The 18998-nt window shown below is 36.9% G+C and overlaps 1 protein-coding gene across 2 annotated transcripts in view; it reads left to right on the top strand.

The window, feature by feature from the left end:
* Positions 1–16013, top strand: part of LOC126797329 (cytochrome P450 90B1) — a 72876-nt gene extending 56863 nt beyond the window's left edge. The window contains exons 2-9 of one of the 2 annotated variants that reach the window (XM_050523978.1): positions 11536–11774; positions 11887–12211; positions 12306–12458; positions 12565–12807; positions 12890–12985; positions 13088–13166; positions 13272–13378; positions 15256–16013. In XM_050523978.1, the coding sequence (XP_050379935.1) occupies positions 11545–11774; positions 11887–12211; positions 12306–12458; positions 12565–12807; positions 12890–12985; positions 13088–13166; positions 13272–13378; positions 15256–15519 (1497 nt within the window). In that variant the 5' untranslated portion in view covers positions 11536–11544 and the 3' untranslated portion in view covers positions 15520–16013. Of the gene's footprint in view, positions 1–11401; positions 11775–11886; positions 12212–12305; positions 12459–12564; positions 12808–12889; positions 12986–13087; positions 13167–13271; positions 13379–15255 lie in introns of those variants that run through there. The other variant, XM_050523973.1, reaches the window with a different exon arrangement.
* Positions 16014–18998: the final 2985 nt, after the last annotated feature.

Here is an 18998-nt window from a genome sequence, read left to right as displayed (position 1 = left end):
TCAGGAATAAGCTTATCATGAACGTTGTTGTACCGCAAGCGTAGTTTGTCCCATAATTCTTTAGGATCTTTTACGTTCAAGTATTGCCTCTTGAGAGTTGCATGGATGTGACGTCTCATGAAGATGAGAGTCTGAGTCTTAGCCATGGGTGGGAAATCAGCAGGAGGGTCGGAAAACATGCCTTCGATCCCTCGGCTCTCGAAAGCGAGTTCCATGTCGGAAACCCAGCGGTGGTATTCCTTTCCTTCTAGATCAAGAAGGCCAAATTCCGGTCGAGATGGCGATGACATCTACAAAACGAATACGGAATCGATTAGATTCAAGTATAATAGGAATTAGAAGGGGTGACGTATATGGTCACAAGAAAAATCGATGCAAGCGGCGATACTCATGATCGCACCCAAAACAGCGGTGCACTCACGCGACCACACGAAAATCGATTAACTTCCCTTTCAAAACAATCGTGACTCCCCCAGGACCGTCACACAGAAAACATCGACCAAGAGGGGAAACCCATCCCTCTATAGTCTCATCGGCGTTATAAGAAAGGCCGGAATTTAGACAAGAAGAAGGCTAATTGCGCCCGATATAATATATCTATACGTTCAAAAGCGGGAACGTTTATGAAAATTTACCTTTGAAGGTTTGTAGTATACGGAAGTAGCTTCTCTTGAGCGAAGTCCTTGCTTGTGAATTTCACGTCTCTTGCGTGAATATGCGGGAGGAGCAATTTTGAATGCTTTGATGCGGGGACTTGCGGGGCAAAAAGATGTTTTTGCGGAGCGAATGCGGAGGAGACCCTGTGGTACTGCGTGCAGGGGCTGCGGGGCTGGCTGCAGAGGCTGCGGGGAGGGTTGCGTGTGGGGCTGCAGGGGCAGCGTGCAGGGGCTGGCTGCAGGGGATGCGGGGAGGGTTGCGTGCAGGGGCTGGCTACAGGGGCTGCGGGAAGGGCTGCGTGCGGGGCTGCGGGGGGGTTGCAGGGGCAGCGATGCGGGGGTAGCGATGCGGCGGCTGCAGGGGCGGCGAGCAGGAGGTGCGCCGGCGAGGAGATGCCGGAGCTTGGAATCGACGGCGGCCGGCGAAGGAGAAGAGAGAGAATAAAAATTTAGGGCTATAAAAGTTCAGGGTTTTAGGGCAAAGTGCGTGATAACGTGTTTCAGGATGAAATAATTGTGTATTATTGAATCATATGGTGGCCTATATATAGGCATTTACAAAACCACAATCCCGTAGGATTCGGAGTCCTAATCTATTACGGAGATGCTAATCTATCTCCTAATAGGAAACCTATTAGGCTAAGACACACACAAGGGTAGAATAGTAATTCTCCCGGAACAAATGCGTAAATATAATTTTGGAATTTATATGTTTTTTATTTACTAGTTGATTCATAATGCGGCGATCTAACTAATAGGGTTGATCTAATCTCATATGTTGTGTTTGGATGGAGTAATTTTATTTTGATGGAAATTTTATTATTAGAATTCAATATCTAGTAATATAAAATTCTAGGAATTGGGAATTTTTTTTGTTTGGATACTATTCCCTGTAATTTTAAAAATAGTTAGAATTGCATGAAAAATATTGGAAATTGAAGAATATACTTATTTTTCATGGAAAATAAATTAGAAAAACAGGATTCAAATTCTCCTTTTCTTTTCCTATAGAATTTACACTTTCTTAATAATTTCACCTATTATTAAATTCCTAGAACTTAATTAAATTCTTTCTTATTTTCCTCTATCCAACACAAATAAAAGATTTTCTCTTACTCGCGACAAATTGTATCTACAAGTAGTAGAGTAGTCATGTTGAATGACACGATTATTGGAGCAGTCCCTTCAAGAACTCTTATCTTTAATTATGGCAAGATTTTGGATCAACGTAGACCAGTCTCCAATTAGTTGAAGTTTGTATATATTACAACAGGTTGGTTCAAATTTGACATATTAGTGCATCATATTAGAAACCCATGATTCTCAAGGATTTGACGCTATGAATTTGACACTATACCTGCCTACTTCTTCATCTCATTCATGTCATATATACAAACAAAGCATGAACACCAAACTCCCTTTGTCCTTGTATGATTGAAACTTTGAATGGAGAGACTATGAAGTTAGATGTTGGTATGGTATGGGAGAGGTATGTGTGCCTCGGCGGATTTTATGATTAAGCTTTGCTTTGTGTTAATCTTAAGATCTTGGAAGTTTCTCATTCGTTTGGCTGGTCAACGATGATCCCTCCTGAATAAGCTTCCAAGTTCCAACCACAAATGCAAGCTCATCATCGATCTATCAATCTCCTTCCCAATTCTGGCTTTCACGATCTTCATAATGAATTATGGACACTAGATACGATTCTAACTCTTTTAGTAACGTGGAAGCTTGGCCATCTTTTAATTGTTCATCCTACTTGAACCAATCATTTTGTATGTTATTGTTATGTTATACTATCTCAAAATTTGTCATCTCTTTAGATTCTCTCAGTGATTCAATAGATATATTCGATGTTTTAGTTGCGCGAGTTATGCATCCATATACACAATAGTAACTTCTAACTAATTTCGTATAGCAAAATTTCAATGTTTTCAACCTCTAAAGGCAATAACACATTCATGCATTGAGAATGACTTATGGTAAGCCAGTAAGGTGAAGCCATTTCAAATTTTCAATTGATTTGTATTTGTAACATGTGAGAAAGAGTAGAACGAATTTTCCAAAAAGCAAAATAAGTCTTACATATGAGGAAGGTATGTCGGTGTCGGTCGTGGAATGTGTATTTGTCCTAAAATTCAAAGAGAATGGAACCATTATTACACTACACCAATTATTTGTGTACTTCTATAGACACCAAACATAAACTTCTACTTCAGTTTATTGTTTATGATACATGTTTACGGAAGAAGAAATTAATGTATGATTGACAATAGGCGGAATCTGTCACTAATTTAATTTTTATTTATCGATCTATATTAGATATTTAGATTCAAAGTAGAAAAAAGTAATCCTTATGAGTCTTTACAACATTCTTTATAATTCTGAAAAATGCTCTCTCACTCTTGTGCTCGAGAAACCCTACGAACGCTCGCTGTTTTCGATGGTGGCGGCTCGACAAATCTACTGTCTTCCGGCAGCAAACCTTGGTATGGAAATGACGGCGTGACTTTCTTTCTTTTTCCCTTTTTCCAACAGTAGCAGCGGTGCTTATCAACGAGGACTCCAGCTGCTTTGGTTGATTTCAGCTTGTTTTTTGGGTGGTCAGATGCAGATTCATTTGGGGTTGAAGCTGATTAGATGCTCTTGTCCTTCAGAGGATGTGAAGTTGGCGGCGGTGAAGACGCTAGGTCTTCTGGTGAAGGTGTCGTACGTTTGGGATCAGTGGGATGTCGGTGACGCCTATATAGGAGATTTTGGTTCGAATGTTTTTAGTGGACTAGATCTGGTGAATGTTTTTTTTTTTTGCGGCAATAGGAGGTTAATGTTGTTGCGATCTATGATAGTGGAGGTTGTCCAGCGTGTGGATTTTCTGTAAGAGGAGGTGGAGTTGGTGTTGTCGACGCTAGCCGGCTGGCTCCCCAGTTCTGCCTCTGTTGGTTTTATTAGGCCCAAGCCCACGCACTTAGGTCCAACTTGGTCCTAGGGTTGTTTTCAATGGGCGAGTTGGGTCTGGTGTGAGTTGTTTGTTATGGGCTTGGGCGGACTTGATTTTTATTACCCAATGTCATGCAAAATTAGTAGGGGAGAAGCCTTCTTCTCCTTTTGCAATCTGGATTAGCTAAGTTCGGTCACAATGTTTAGGAGGCTTGGTCGCAACCATTTCCTCAATCTTCCAAGTCTTGCTAAGTACTAAAATAATGGTGCTATAAATAATATTCATTGTAAGTGTATGTTTTTGATTTTGTAAGCTTAGTAGTTTTATAGGGTTGGATGTCCAGATTGCTCTTATTGTCGGCATTTATGAATGAGTTATCTTTGTACTCTTGCTTAATTAAATCTTATTGACTTTCGTACTAAAAAAAACATTCTTTAGAATTCTTATTATTTGTCTGAAGTAAAACATTTAATAATTTGAAATCTGTTGAGATGAATGTTTTCATTTGAACTCGGGCCTCATTTTCAAACATAGAAAATCCCTAGCACCAACGTGGACTTACATATATAAGAGCATATATCATGCACCAATATTGCGTAAGTCGCGTACGTTGTTAGTTTTTATTAGTATTTCTTAATGTTTAATGGTTTGATCTCGTGGATGTTACTGCTTTTCTCAGCCTTATACCTTACCATTGATATCGTTGCGAATTATGCTAAAATTATGTCTTCTCTCCAATATGTCACATTTCTCTTCATTTATAGTATTTTACGACTACATCTTAACCTACACCTCAAATATTAGTATAAATTGAATAGTTGATAATTAATTGAATGACTCAGATTACATATTGATGGTCGGTTTATGGCACCTCGGCGCGTATCATAATAATTTATTATCGGTAAAATTTGAGGGGTTTGTGTGTAGAACAATTTTTAATTTTCCTGTTTAAAATGATCGGTGGTGGTGGGGTTTTGTCTCATTGGAGGCTTGGATACTGTTGGGTTCCGAGCAAGTCTGAGCCTAATCCAAAATGGGTTGTAAAGACTGAAGACCCTCACTTGGTTGGTGCACAATAAATCGGCCACACAGCATCATTGCTCTTGTCACCCACAAGTGTGGTTCGCCACGTGGACGATGCCCAGCTCAGTCTCCTCTGCCTGCAATCATTGCCCACGAGCGGCTCTCATTATTTTATCATTTTATATCTACGCTTCTCTTCTTTTTTCTTTCCTTGGGGAAGCTTGAATTTTGTATTCATCATTAGTTTAAATAATTTGATCACATACTAGAAGAAGAAAAGGATAATCTAATGGAGATACGATCCATTGAGATAACTGATAACATATCATTGAGCTCATTTAAACATTTTGTAATTTGTGGGAATTGCGAAAAATCTGAATGCCTTTCTCGACTGGCTGGTATTGGTTCTCCATTATATCATGCTTTGTTTGCTTGGGTTGTTTTTTGTTGTGTGTGTTTTCTTGAAGAAGTAATGCATGATTCACATAAAGAACAATGCTGCATAAGAATATATCTTTATTACTATAAACGAGTAGAAAAATACCACTAAATTACAAACTGATAAATTTACTTTTTTGTTATCAGTTTTTCATATACAAACATAAGAGCTATAAAGTAAATAAACAAAAAAAATAAAATTAAGAGATAATTGTGGAAAAAAATTTGGATAGTGAAAAGTTACGATCAAAATTAACTTTCGTGAAAATATTCACGGGTAAACGTTAATATATTAGAAAAAAATTTCTATTCATACCTCCAAATTTAGTATTTAGACATTTAAAAACAAATTAGTTGACTTTATCAACCAATGCTAAATTATCATAAAGTACCCAAATCAATATACAACTGAGCAAATTAAAATTTCTTGTTATCAAAAACAGTTTGTAATATTCTTAATCCCTCAAATATGTTTTTCATTTCTCCTAAAATATACAACAGAGCAAGAATAGTTAAACATGCCTATGATTTCAATTGGGCAAATCGTAAAGAAAATGTTGACCTGCTGATATATAATTTCTTTGAGTTCCTGGAGTATTAATACCAATGGGTTGATTATGAAACTTGACTAGAAGCGTTTAGGGACTCAGTAAGATCTTTTACCCACCAGATTTCATAGAGATCGATTCCACATGAGGGGTATTTTTATAAGAATAATTAAAGTTTTATAAGGATGATTGAATTCATTGAGTTTATTGTATGAGGGTTATTGCGGGGAAAAGATGGAGGTGTATATACCAAATTGGTTATTAGAAAAGGTAAATTAGAGGTCTATTAAGTGAAGATATCTAAATGTCAATTTTTGAGGTATGAATATTAGCTCTTTATTATAAATGGAGCACCTATTTTTTTTATATAAAAGAACAATGAATTGTCACATTTGCTTCGCTATTAATTTATCTAATCGATCATGATTGTATTAAACATCTTTGTAGATTTTTTTCAACCTCCGGAGCAAATGAATTATAATTTTCTCATTTTTCCATGATAGAAGAATCGACACTATTGTTTATAGTTTTGAAATTGTATTATTTTGATTGAGAATATCTCCAACAGCTCATGCAAAAATTATCTATTATAAAGTGATTTAATCTCTATAAAAAAGTCACAAACTCCAACAACTCTTCTATATTATTCGACAAAAATAAATGTATTTATGCATAATTTAATGAATATATAAAAATATTATATTTATTCCAATTAAAAAATATTAATATTTGACTTTATTAATGTTTTTCCTTTTTAGGAAGAGAGAGAGAGAGATAGGATGACAAGTATTAAAGTTTAGAGATTTTTCAATAAATTATACAAGTTTTGAGAAATTTATAAATGTAGATATTTCAATTCTCTCTTATCCCATGTTCTGTATAATAGATGATGATTTACATGAGCTGTTTGAGTAAAAATATAGTGTTTTTTTGTCTAAAATAGAGATAATTTTGGTTTTACAAGAATTGTTGGAGATGCTCTGATGTATGATCAGTCTCGTTCACACGGTCAGTAGCTGACCATGAATTCATGCTCAACTATCATTAAATGTAAATCAAAGGGTGAGGAGAATCTTTTTAAAATGAGTTATATTGTCTTCAACCTTTAGATTTACATCTAATGGTGGTTGAGCATGAATCCTACGATCAGCTGCTGACCGTGTGAACGAGATTAGATGTATGATATTATCCATGATCAAACTAGTTAAATATCCTTAATAAGAGTGACCACAATTTAGTTGGACAGTCCATGGTTAGTTGGCCTTGATTAATCATGTATATAATACAATTTACATTGCATTGTATGTAAGCTTTTGTATATATATATATATATTTATTTATTGCGGCCTAAACATTAGCATTCATGGAATACATGAAGCAGTCTATTTTCATTGAGCTAAATCTCACCCATCACTGTCTTCATATGATCGAACACATACTGGCTGGAATCTGAGGAATAATATTGGTCTTATCCATAAAAACAAATTACATAACTTAATGAAATGATTCGAGTCTCTAAAGTAAAAAGTGGGGATTGCAGAAAGGACATGGCGCGGCGGTGGTCAGGGTTTGGCTTAAACACTACGGTATGCCTAGACAAAGGAGATTGACGTTGCAAGTGTGAAGGCTTCTAGGTGGTGGTGAGATCGTGGGGACACAACGCTTTGAAAATGTGGCAGCGCGGCTCAGATTAGATCGATCTGACATGATTTGTCTTGGATTCAAGCAGATTGTGTGTTGGCAGGCTAAGGATGACGCGTCTCCATGGAGTGGTATGGATATCACTCCTAGGATGGTGGCGTTCCGGTGAATGGTGAGGAGGGGTGCAATTGGTGGACCGTCAGTAGTGGATGCAGTGTGGTTTAGCGGGGCTTGGTCGGTGTCATGTTGTTTCCCGGCACCCTTGATTAATAAGGTTTCTGTTTGGGCTTTGCTTTTGGGCCCAAACCTAAGAATGTTGCTATTTTTAGTTTTGTTTTGTTTGTGATTTATTGTTATGTTAATAAGTTCCTACTCGAGTTGTGTAGGACTAGTCGGGCTTCAAGCATGTGTGCGCACTCTTTGTTTAGTTTTGTTTTGTTTGTGATTTATTGTTATGTTAATAAGTTCCTACTCGAGTTGTGTAGGACTAGTCAGGCTTCATGCATGTGTGCGCACTCTTTGTGTCTTGTCTGATTTAGGTAGTTAGTGAGTTCCTTGTTTCGTCAAATGATCACCGCTACCTAGTGGCAGTGTGAAATTTAGTGTCGCATGATCTATTTTCTGGCGTCAACATAGTGGGAAAACTATGTTATTAGAAATTATCTTTCGCAGTAGTCGAGTTATCTTTCCGATATGTCACCGCTATTTTAAAGAAAATAGAGTAGTTTTTAGTGCATTATTTGCTAGTTGGTGCTTAGTTGAGTATAAGTTTGTAGAAATGTTTGATATTATTTCAGATATTTGTAATCATGAGTTTAGGCTTAATGTCCTAATTTGTATTCGTTAATTTCATTAATCAAGGTTCAAAAATAGCCTCACAAGCCATTTTTAAAAGTATAAATTAGTACACAACAACCATGTTCTCAAAAAAATTATGTTTTAAATCAGGGTTGGACTTCTAATTTTGATGGAATAATGGAAGCAAGGAGCATGCATATCATTGTTTAACGTATATAGGTGATGCTTTGCCATGACGTACAAAAGCAAAAATCTCAACATATATGTATCGATCTATTGTTTTTTGTAACGGAAGCAAGTAGCGTACGAATTTTAGTTTACCTATCGGTTTGTATGATATGGTTTCTTATGAGTTTTTATCGGAGTTTTTATTTGCTCCTGCTTGACCATGCATAATTTCGTTCTTATAGCGTTTAAATCGATGGAGATCAGATGATTTAGGTATAGAATAATACATCTCGCATCAATACTGAACTAAGAATTATTCTTTTGTTCTATTCAATTTTTCTTTTAAATAACTGTACGTGTTCTGGTGTTATCCATAATTGAATATTGAATAGAGCAACAATGATCTTGAGATCAATATCGATCTAGGTTGTGCAGAGTAGTCAAAATCAATAACTTGACCAGAATTGATGTGTTGATATAGAAGCAGAGGCGCAGCAGCTAAAGGAAACTCTCACTTTTTGGTTTCGTGGGAATAGAGAGAGGTTTCAGAATCAGCAGCTAGCACATTGGACGGAATCGAAGAAGAATAGTATGCTGAAGAGAGAGAGAGAATCTCAATTACTACTCCATATTTCTTCAAAGCATATCACCATATATGTTTGCGTTTTCTTTCCTCTTCTCCTCAGCATAAGCATGTTACTCTGCAATTTCACGATGCCACGGACAACACTTCCATGTTATATTCTTGTACTCGGAATTGTTCCTGATATTAAACAACGACAAGCGTGGTCCATGAATCAATTATATAAATTTTAATCGCAAAATGTCTCAGTACAATTGAGTATTATTCATCCACTTATAAGTTTTATTTTATTTGTCACTTTACAAATGTGAGATCTCTCATTTTCAACACGCCCCCTCACGTATAACCTAATTTTTAAGTCTGCACATGAAACATATTAACATCCCACACACTGACTGACTGAGACATAATTATCTAAGGCCTAGTAACCAATTGACACTTGGTGATAATTAGGCCTGAGACTTTAGACCTGAGAACCGTTTAAAACCGTTGGAACCGCACCGAAATGATCGATTCAATTCGATTTAAAAAAAAAATACTAACTCTAGAAGAACTGCACCGAAACAACCGATTTGATTCGACTCTGGTTCCTACTTTTGAAAATGATTTTGAAACCGTTAGAACCGAGTTTTCACAACTATATAAGAAAAACTCCTAAAAAAATATCTTTTATCGCCACCCCCTTATCACTCTCTTTTCTTTACTTCTTAGACTTCTACTAATCACTATATAAACTAAAAAACATATTTGCTTTGCCTCACTCCCTCACGTTCTCACTTCCTCACTTCTTCTGCCTCACTTCTTCTATTATTGTGTTACTTCTTAAAATCTAAATTGTCCTAGGTTTACATTCTCTCTCTCACAATTTTTTTCGAAATAATTGAGTATGTTAATTGTTGATCATTGGGTAATTGTATTAGAGATGTTGTTGACGTTCTGTATTTGCATTTTTGAGTTGGTATTTTATATGGTTATTTGTTTAAGGCTTAGAGGTAAATATATATATTACATTGAACTTTTAGAACCGTTAAAATCGGAAACTGACCTGATATTTGCGGTTTCAGTTGCTTCCGGTTTCGGAAGCAAATGGTGTTAAATCCGGACTGTTTTTTTCTTTTCTGATTCCAGTTCCAGTACTAGGAAAAAATCATTATTTTAGAACCGGTCGAGGCCTAGTGATAATCCAATCGCAAACCCTCCAATGACATTATAATGGAACCCCAACTTGAGCCCTTAACAAAGTGGCCCCAAACTCGGACTCATAATAAAGTGGAACTCGAGCTCACGACATATTGGAGGCATGACTATAGAGGGACATATTCTGATACCATGTTAAACATCGACAAGCGTGGCCCGTGGACCAACTATACCAATATTGTCCCAACTTAGCCACCTCACAAGTGTTAGGTTTTAATCATAAAATATCTCGGTACAATTGGGTATTATCCACACACTTATAATTTTTTTATTTGTCACTTTACAGATGTTGGATCTCTCCTCTCCAACACCTGATGTTTTTTGTTTCAGACCAATAAAAGATGTTCAATAAAATGTCATATTTCTTCTTCATTCCATCGAGATTGTATGGGATGCCTTTAACTGTTACAGGTCGAGAACCGTAAGCTATATATAGTACACCCAATGGTCTAAATATCACTTATTAGAATTGTATCAGTTGGGGAAAAAAAATCGAGATATATAGGAATATATATGATTTATCGGATTTACTAATTTCTAATTAAATTAATATATTTATAAAAATATATACTTCAAAATATACTAAATAAATTTGAGAAATTTAAAATTTATATTTCAAAATATATCAAATAAATTTGAGAAAATAAAAAAATTTGATTGTTTTTATGATGAAAATACATAAATAATACTAACTAATAAAAATTGGTGCCTAAAAGATAGATTGAAGTAATCATTCGTCATAAACTCTCTTATCATAAATGACTAGAGCGAATGATATATCGAACAATCAAAGAAGATTCATTTTTTTTTTCAAATAACACCGTTTAAAAAAAAAAAAGACACTGCAATATCCTTTTGACCTGATTTATCGCCTTAACCGATATATTGAATTGATAATCCACATATCATGTGGAATTCTAAAATATGAGCGATATATAACATTGACCGTACACTGCCATCTTCTTTTTGATGAACAGAATAGTTTGACTGGTTAATCATACGGTTCATACCACATTGCCATGATGACGCGGAAAGAATATTGCAAGGTTATGTCACGTGTGATCACATCCAGGTTCTTACTTCACATATTTCTACTCAAAGTTTCTTATTAGAAATTTCTTACTGAAGTTATCGACGGATGATTAGAAACTCTAACAATGATCACAATGAAGCTATTATTGTTATGATGTTTTATGTTGCGCTCGAGTATTGAAACTTTAATACAGGGTAAAAACATCTGATTTGCCGGTGTCCCGTGGAGTGTGAAGCTAGCCCAAACCTTGATTTCATTCTCCGCTGTTTTCGCTCAAAAGACAAACGGAGAAAGCTTATAAAATGGACCTATTGGTCTCCATGCTTTTCATTTAACGAGTTTAGTTTCATAACTTTCATTCATAAGACCAACCTTGCTTATTCTGAAGCAACTTTTTAAAACCTCTATCTCCTTTTCAACAGGTGTGTAGAGGGCGTTAAAAAGCAGATTATTGATTTTCCACTTCTGCATAAATATATAAAAACAGCTAAGCAAGCAAACCAAAAATCCCACAGAAGGGAATGCCAGCCTCCATGCCTGACTCAGAGCTAATCCTCTGTGTTCTTCCCTCAATTCTAGCTCTCTTCCTCTTCCTCATTCTCATCACAAGAAAGAAGCAGCAATACCAAATCAGAGGACTCAATCTCCCACCAGGAAACATGGGCTGGCCTTTTCTTGGAGAAACCATAGGCTACTTGAAGCCTTACTCTGCAACTTCTATTGGAGAATTCATGGAGCAACATATATCAAGGTAAACCAGCAAATTAGGGCACAGAAAGCAAAAAGCTTTGAATATCAAGACCCATGTTTTGTCTTGTGCATTAAATAAAGTAAAACTCTTTTTTGCTGCTTAAAATCTGCAGGTATGGGAAAATTTACAAGTCCAGCTTGTTTGGGGAGCCAACTATAGTTTCAGCTGATGCAGGGCTCAATAGATACATACTACAAAATGAAGGCAGATTGTTTGAATGTAGTTACCCAAGAAGCATAGGAGGGATTCTTGGGAAATGGTCTATGCTGGTTTTGGTGGGTGACATGCATAGAGATATGAGGACAATATCCCTCAATTTCTTAAGCCATGCCAGACTCAGAACCCATTTGCTGAGAGAAGTTGAGAAGCATACTCTGCTAGTTTTGGGAAGCTGGAATGAGAATTCAGTGTTTTCAGCTCAGGATGAAGCTAAGAAGGTGAGTAAAAAGTTTTCTGAATTAATGAATGAATGCTTGCAATTCAAGAGAAAAAGGTAAGAGGTTAATTGGGTTGATGAAAAAGTGACTGCAGTTCACTTTCAATTTGATGGCCAAACACATCATGAGCTTGGATCCTGGAGAACCAGAGACAGAGCAGCTCAAGAAGTTGTATGTTACTTTCATGAAGGGTGTGGTTTCTGCTCCATTGAATTTACCAGGAACAGCTTACAGAAAAGCCTTGCAGGTAATTTACTAATTTCACATTGGACTATCACCTCCCAGAAAAGCTTTAATCTCATCTTCTCTTATTTTTAAGTTTTCTCCACATAATCGTATCATTGATTCATCAGTCTCGATCAACCATTCTGAGGTTCATTGAGCGCAAAATGGAAGAGAGGGTGAAGGAGGGAAGTGATAACATAGGGGAAGATGATCTTCTTGGATGGGTTTTGAAGCATTCAAATCTTTCAAGGGAGCAAATTCTTGACTTGATATTGAGCTTGCTCTTTGCTGGTCATGAAACTTCATCAGTCTCCATAGCTCTAGCCATCTACTTCTTGGCTGGCTGTCCTAATGCGATTGAACACCTGAGGGTAAGAAGATATTTTAGGATATTTCATTCATAAGCTGAATAAAAAAATATAAAAAGATTCTGAGTTTTGTTTTGTTCTGCAGGAAGAGCACACTGAAATTGCCAAGGCCAAGAGGAAAGCAGGAGAGACGTCAGAATTGAATTGGGACGACTACAAAAAAATGGATTTCACTCAGTGTGTAAGTTACCAAAAACAAAAGATTTCTAGAAATCACAGTTTAAAAAAAAATTAAATTAGATCTCGTAAACTAAGACTTTGTGTGACTATTTGCTTCGTGAAGGTTATTAGCGAGACACTTAGGCTCGGAAACGTGGTGAGATTTTTACACAGAAAGGCACTAAAGGATGTAAGGTACAAAGGTGAGTGTTGAGAACTTGAGAAGAATATGGTGCAATCTGAGGCTGGTTTTAGATTCTATTGAGCCGAACTCTCATTGTGCGCGCGTGTGTTTGAAACTTTGAAAGGTTATGACATTCCATGTGGGTGGAAAGTTCTTCCGGTGATTTCAGCCGTGCATTTGGATCCTTTGCTTTTTGACCACCCCCAACACTTCAATCCATGGAGATGGCAGGTTAGTCATTACCTTGCTAGCTTTGATCTTTGAGGTTACAAATTGTCCTCCTAATTATGATATTTTTTCCATTCTTTTTGAGCTACATCTTTCATCTTGTGCCTCCGATTTTGACAATAAACGTAGGTGGTTAACTTTGATTATGTCGTGAAAATAAACCGTTAGTTCAAAGCATGTTTGTTTCATGTTCTGATGATTATAAATTCTTTCGTAAGATTTGTGTAACGTGCCCGTTTAACTAATTAAATTGTTGAAATATATAATGAGTGAGAAGTGTAATATGGTTTTCTATAAAACTTGTTTAAAAATGCTAAGGTCCCCAAGCACATGATGTTTAGGCCTTTAGGGTGCTTATGGGACTCCTAAATCAGCCATTGGTCGTGGACCCAATGGTATGCCTCCCACTGCTTTCCCATTTTTATGATATGGGGATCCAAACTTCATATTCCTCATCTGCTGGTAGATTTTTATCATTTGCATTAGTCAATATCACATATGGTGTTAGATTAATGTCAAGTCACATTGGTGTTTTTTGTTTTTGTTTTATTACATTTAGACTTATGCGCATGTCATTTTGATCTTGGAAGGATGAATAGGTTAAAATCTATTCTTCATGGATGAGGAATCAAATGAATTAGCCATAGACAATTATTGGAGGGATAATAAAAGTACCAAACTTAAATAGGTACGTACAATGGAATTTTGGAAAGAGGTAACTAACAGGTCGACATTCTCCTTATGGAATAAGTTGTTGAATACAAAAATACATTTATTCCTTTGTGTACAAGAAGAAAATGAGTGGCTAAAGTTGTGATGGGTACAAAGAACCGTATTTAGGTGAGTAGTAAATTAATGGAATTTTTCCAATTTAGGTTCAACATTTGTGACTTTGTCATTTCCATTAAAATTCTGAATCAAAATTTGTATGTATAGCTAAGTATCATTTGATGTAGTGGTATAAGTCTCTCCTTATAAGTGAGACATGTTCGACTCACAACATAATCGTATTAATTGTTGTATTTTAGAAAAAAAAAGGTATGTATAGATATACTAATTCGACTTAAATCAATAATTTTGGTCGTGTCTTGATCAAGTGAAAGGGTCAAATTCAGGGATGGAAGTTAGTTGCGTATATATGTATATATGTATGTATATACGTTGTATGCATATACGTATGAATACATGGCTTGGGTGTACGGACATACAGAACTAAGTGAGTGCGCGTGTCGGGAGGGGAAAGAATTGGGTTGGGAGATGTGGTTAGAGCCCCATGTGGAGAGTGGGGTTTCCCACATGCACGTGCATCATTGATCATGCAGTGTACTCTCTTTTGCTCTTAGTGGGTCTAATGCCAATCTGGTCCTGTCCAGCTTTATAACCCAGAAAACTGGTCCAGAAAAATCCCCAGGATCAGAGCGTATCTGCTTGGAAATGAGGTTTACAACTTTAGTCTTTCTACGAAATTACCGTCATCATAACTGGACGATGACAGGTGCATAGTTGAAGCATTTCAGATAAATCGCGGTATTAACTTATGAGCCTGACAAGTCTTTGGGCGTGCTAAAAGATCGTCCATCCAAATGCTAATTGACCCGAAAAGAAATGCCGACTTCAAGTCTCGTGTGCGCCTTTAGAGATGTATACAATGCGATCCGTAATGTAGTATACGTCTGTTTGTGTCGGTGTAGAGTGTGGTAAGGGTTTAAAGGAATCTATTGGGTCCCTCGTATTGGTTTAATTTTATTTGCTTTTCGTATTTCATAATGTGTTTTGTAAATTGTCTTAATGAAATGATCTTAGAGCAAGGACTAGCTCTTAGCATCGTCGCTAATTCTTTGTTCATTTTGTTGTGTCTGTGATGGTGATCATGCATGCAGCAGAGCAACAACACGCGATCTTCTTCATCATCGGCATCTTACTCGAGCATGACAAGTAGCCACTTTATGCCATTTGGTGGAGGGCCACGGCTTTGCGCCGGATCAGAACTGGCCAAGCTGGAAATGGCCGTGTTCATCCACCACCTGGTCCTCAACTACCAGTGGGACTTGGCCGATTTGGATGACCATGCTTTCGCATACCCTTTTGTTGACTTTCAGAAAGGGCTACAAATCAGAGCTCAACGCCAACCAGACTTCCCATAATCAAATGATGATCATCAAACGCCTTTCATGCTGTATTGCCATGGAAGCTTCAAAGCATACCACTCACCACCACCATCATCATCATCATCGTCCTCTAATCTGGAGCCGGATAAGCTTAGATTTGACAGAGAGAACAAAGAAGTTGTGGCAGGAATGGAACATGGAACGACATGGAATATGGAATATGGAATGGGGATCGATCGAGTTGCTGTAGTACGTACTGTGTTTTGACTATTAACGCGCAGTAGTGCATCTTCTTCCACAGGACGAGTACATATGCAAAAGGAAGATAAAGACCCCAATGGTACTACTACAACTACAGGGATGCGTCATGCATGAGGTCCACTTGTTCTTCTTCCATCCTCCACAACTAAGCTGCATATATGCACCCACCAACCAAAAAATTAGAGATAGAGGAAGCATCTCATGCTCATTGTACGTAAATCAAATTGGAATTGCCTCATTGTACGTAAAAAATATAAACTTTTATCATCAATGTCAATATCGCTTCTTCGATTCTAAAGATGTTCTGCTATTCGATTTCTCTATCCGCCAAGACTAAGATATGAAATTAATACACGTGCATTTAACATTATTTCTTATAAGTTATAACTTAGGTTTTGTAATCAAATTGTTGTCTACATTGTATCATATACTGAGTTGTAATTGTGTTTACTTTGTAATCAGTATAGTTCTCCATAAACAATATATCGCGGTGTTTTTTTTTATCAAGACTGACGAAATAGATTATCATGTCAGAATAATTTCTCATTTCCGGCCACTAAAAATAAATTAATTTCTCGTAATGTTGAGTCTTGACTTACTTTTTTGATATATTAAAGATATGCATGCATGGGATATAATCAAATCCTACTTACCCCATTCTCTGAAACTTCATTATCATCACCAGCTAGCATGAACAACCGTACATCTCTTAAATCGACCTGTCCCAAAATCGTTCTTAGCAACCAAATCTCCACCAGAATAGTACTTATGTCACCCATTCGTTACACATGTTTGATCATAAATATAATTATCAAATAATTCCAAGACTATTATTTGCATGCTGCTCCAGAACCGACACCAAGTGAGTCAAAAAAAAAAGTACTACTACGTTCTGCTGTCTTTTACTGCTTTATTCTCTCGATCGATCGTCTGCTGGTTTTCTTAACCTTAAAATTTCAAAACATGCAGAGTTTGAGGATGAAGAGGAAGACCATATCAGAACAGAGAGCTAAATAGAATGAAGCATTCAGATATATCGGGTCTGGAAATGAATGGATGAACAGCTAGCGGGCCGGGGATGATCTGGTACTACTGTAGTGAAACAGTAGATTCTGTAGATTGTTAGGTTTTCTTTCGCTTTCGGATTTGTACGTGTGGGTTTTGTTTGTTCCTTTGGTTAATTGGAGCTCTGAATTATTATTCAATGGCCACGGAGAATTGAATGGTGGTTTTATCTTTCTTGTTTCTGTCGATCTTAATGCTGATGACGACTACTGATGATTATCCCTTCCCGTACGGTCTAGTAAAGAGCACGTACAGAAGCACGTTAAGGTTGAAGAAAAGTGGACTTCAGTTTTGAGGAAGTAGAAGGGGCTCATTTTAGGGTAGATTAAGGTCGATTCGTATATTGGGTTGAGAAACCAATCAAGGACTAGGTAGCTAGAAAAAGGAAGGGAAACACGTTGGCACGAGTTATTCCGTGACGCGATGACTAGTTGTTCTTAAAAATGAATGAGATTGTGAATCAGCCTTGAGCCCTTGAAGTAAGAAACTAAGAGCTTTGTTGATTGAGATCAAGAAGGTTTTGAAGTTAATATTTGTGTACGAAAGAATGTTTAATTTTTGAGTCAAGGTATGTGTTACCTTACCTACTACTGGCTTTTTGAGTAAGTCTTATGAAAGATTATATGTTACCTACTATCATACTGAATCCATAATGTTTGAAGATGATATAATGCCTAACTTTTGAGTCAAGGTATGTTTTACTTACAAGTACTCTTTACATACTAACTTTTTTTTTCAATATGTTAAATAGAAGGTTAAATGATGTCAACCCGTAACAATCGTGCGTCCGGCAGTTTGAGTTAAAAAAAAAAAAACCACGTCAATCTAGATGAAACTCCACCCTCAAGTTTTATAAATAAACACGATGTTTCCAGGGATGAGAAATTATGAAATATGCTACTTTGAATGAGATTGTCAATTCGGAACACTTGCATTAAGTTCTTCTTCATTCGTATAACTCCTGTATTTGTGTCCATATATCTGGTTTCCAGCCACTTCGATTCCCCCGATCATATTCTGTACCTTGCTCTACGGAAGAATAATCACTGCATGGCCCAACCCCATGGGTCTATAGTGGAGTTTCATGTTGATGAATAATGACAATACTTGGGCTTGTCAAGTATTGTGCCCAACAAAGCCAATACTTGGATTCAACAGAATCTTTTGTGCACTACTACATAGTTATGACTGGAGGCGATTATGACAAAAGGGCCTCTATTTGATCCAGCTGTGATTTTAGAAACATGTTGTTCTCATGCTTTTCTTCCTTTCCAAATCAAAATCGAATAGCAACTCTGTAATCAATGGTGGACAAAATGCCAAGTGGCCATTGTCATTACGTCCATCGTGGCCTAAAAGGGCACCCCTTATGTCTTGGTACCGCACCCCTCCAACAGCTTCAACTTAATCATTCAACCTCCTTAGAATTTGATTCCGTAGAGCGGAAGTTATCAAACTTTGAGGCTTTGCATTAAGAAACGTGTTAGCACAATAATCACTGAATTGCCAATGGAATATTTGTAGTCTGAAATGTTAAAACTACACGCAATACTTGGTGAAAATGGTTACATAATTTTAACCTAAAGGCTAAAAAGGTGTTGTAAATGCTAGCGGGATCAATTCCAATGATACTGCGTAGCCAATTCACTAGGGCTTCAATGGAAGAACATTTCACTAGTTCAAACGAGTTTGTTACTCGGTATTACCGCCGTATGAATGTGCCGCTAATGGATGACTCCTTACTCCTTAGTCTCTCCACTCTAATGTGGTGGTAATGTCACGTCTCTAATTGATAACACTCGCCACTTGATGAGATTCAAAGCTATTTTTCACTTATGCATTATATTATAACCCTCTACTTTAACCACAACCCGACCAACCCCAAAAAGTAAACACCAAATCCAAATATTTCTCACGAGGTTTAGAAACACCCCACGCACATATCATGACATCGATAGTAAGCTGTTAAGCGGATATCACCAAGTCGCTGATACTCCACTAGATAACTAAGGGCAGCCGCACCAGCTCTATATTACCTAATTTCACTGTAAGATAAAAAAAAAGGGGAAATTACCAAGTTGTTATCCAGTTATAGTGGTGGGTGAAAAGTAAAAATCAGTAAAGTCGGGGAGAATAGTCACATGGCCGCCACGAGCCACCAGTGGCTGTCTAACTATTGTTTAATGCCT

This window comes from Argentina anserina, chromosome 1 (genome assembly GCF_933775445.1).
Source record: "Argentina anserina chromosome 1, drPotAnse1.1, whole genome shotgun sequence".
In the NCBI taxonomy this organism is placed as follows: domain Eukaryota; kingdom Viridiplantae; phylum Streptophyta; class Magnoliopsida; order Rosales; family Rosaceae; genus Argentina; species Argentina anserina.
The sequence above is the reverse complement of the archived record's forward strand: the minus strand, read 5'-3'. Positions and strand labels throughout refer to the sequence as shown.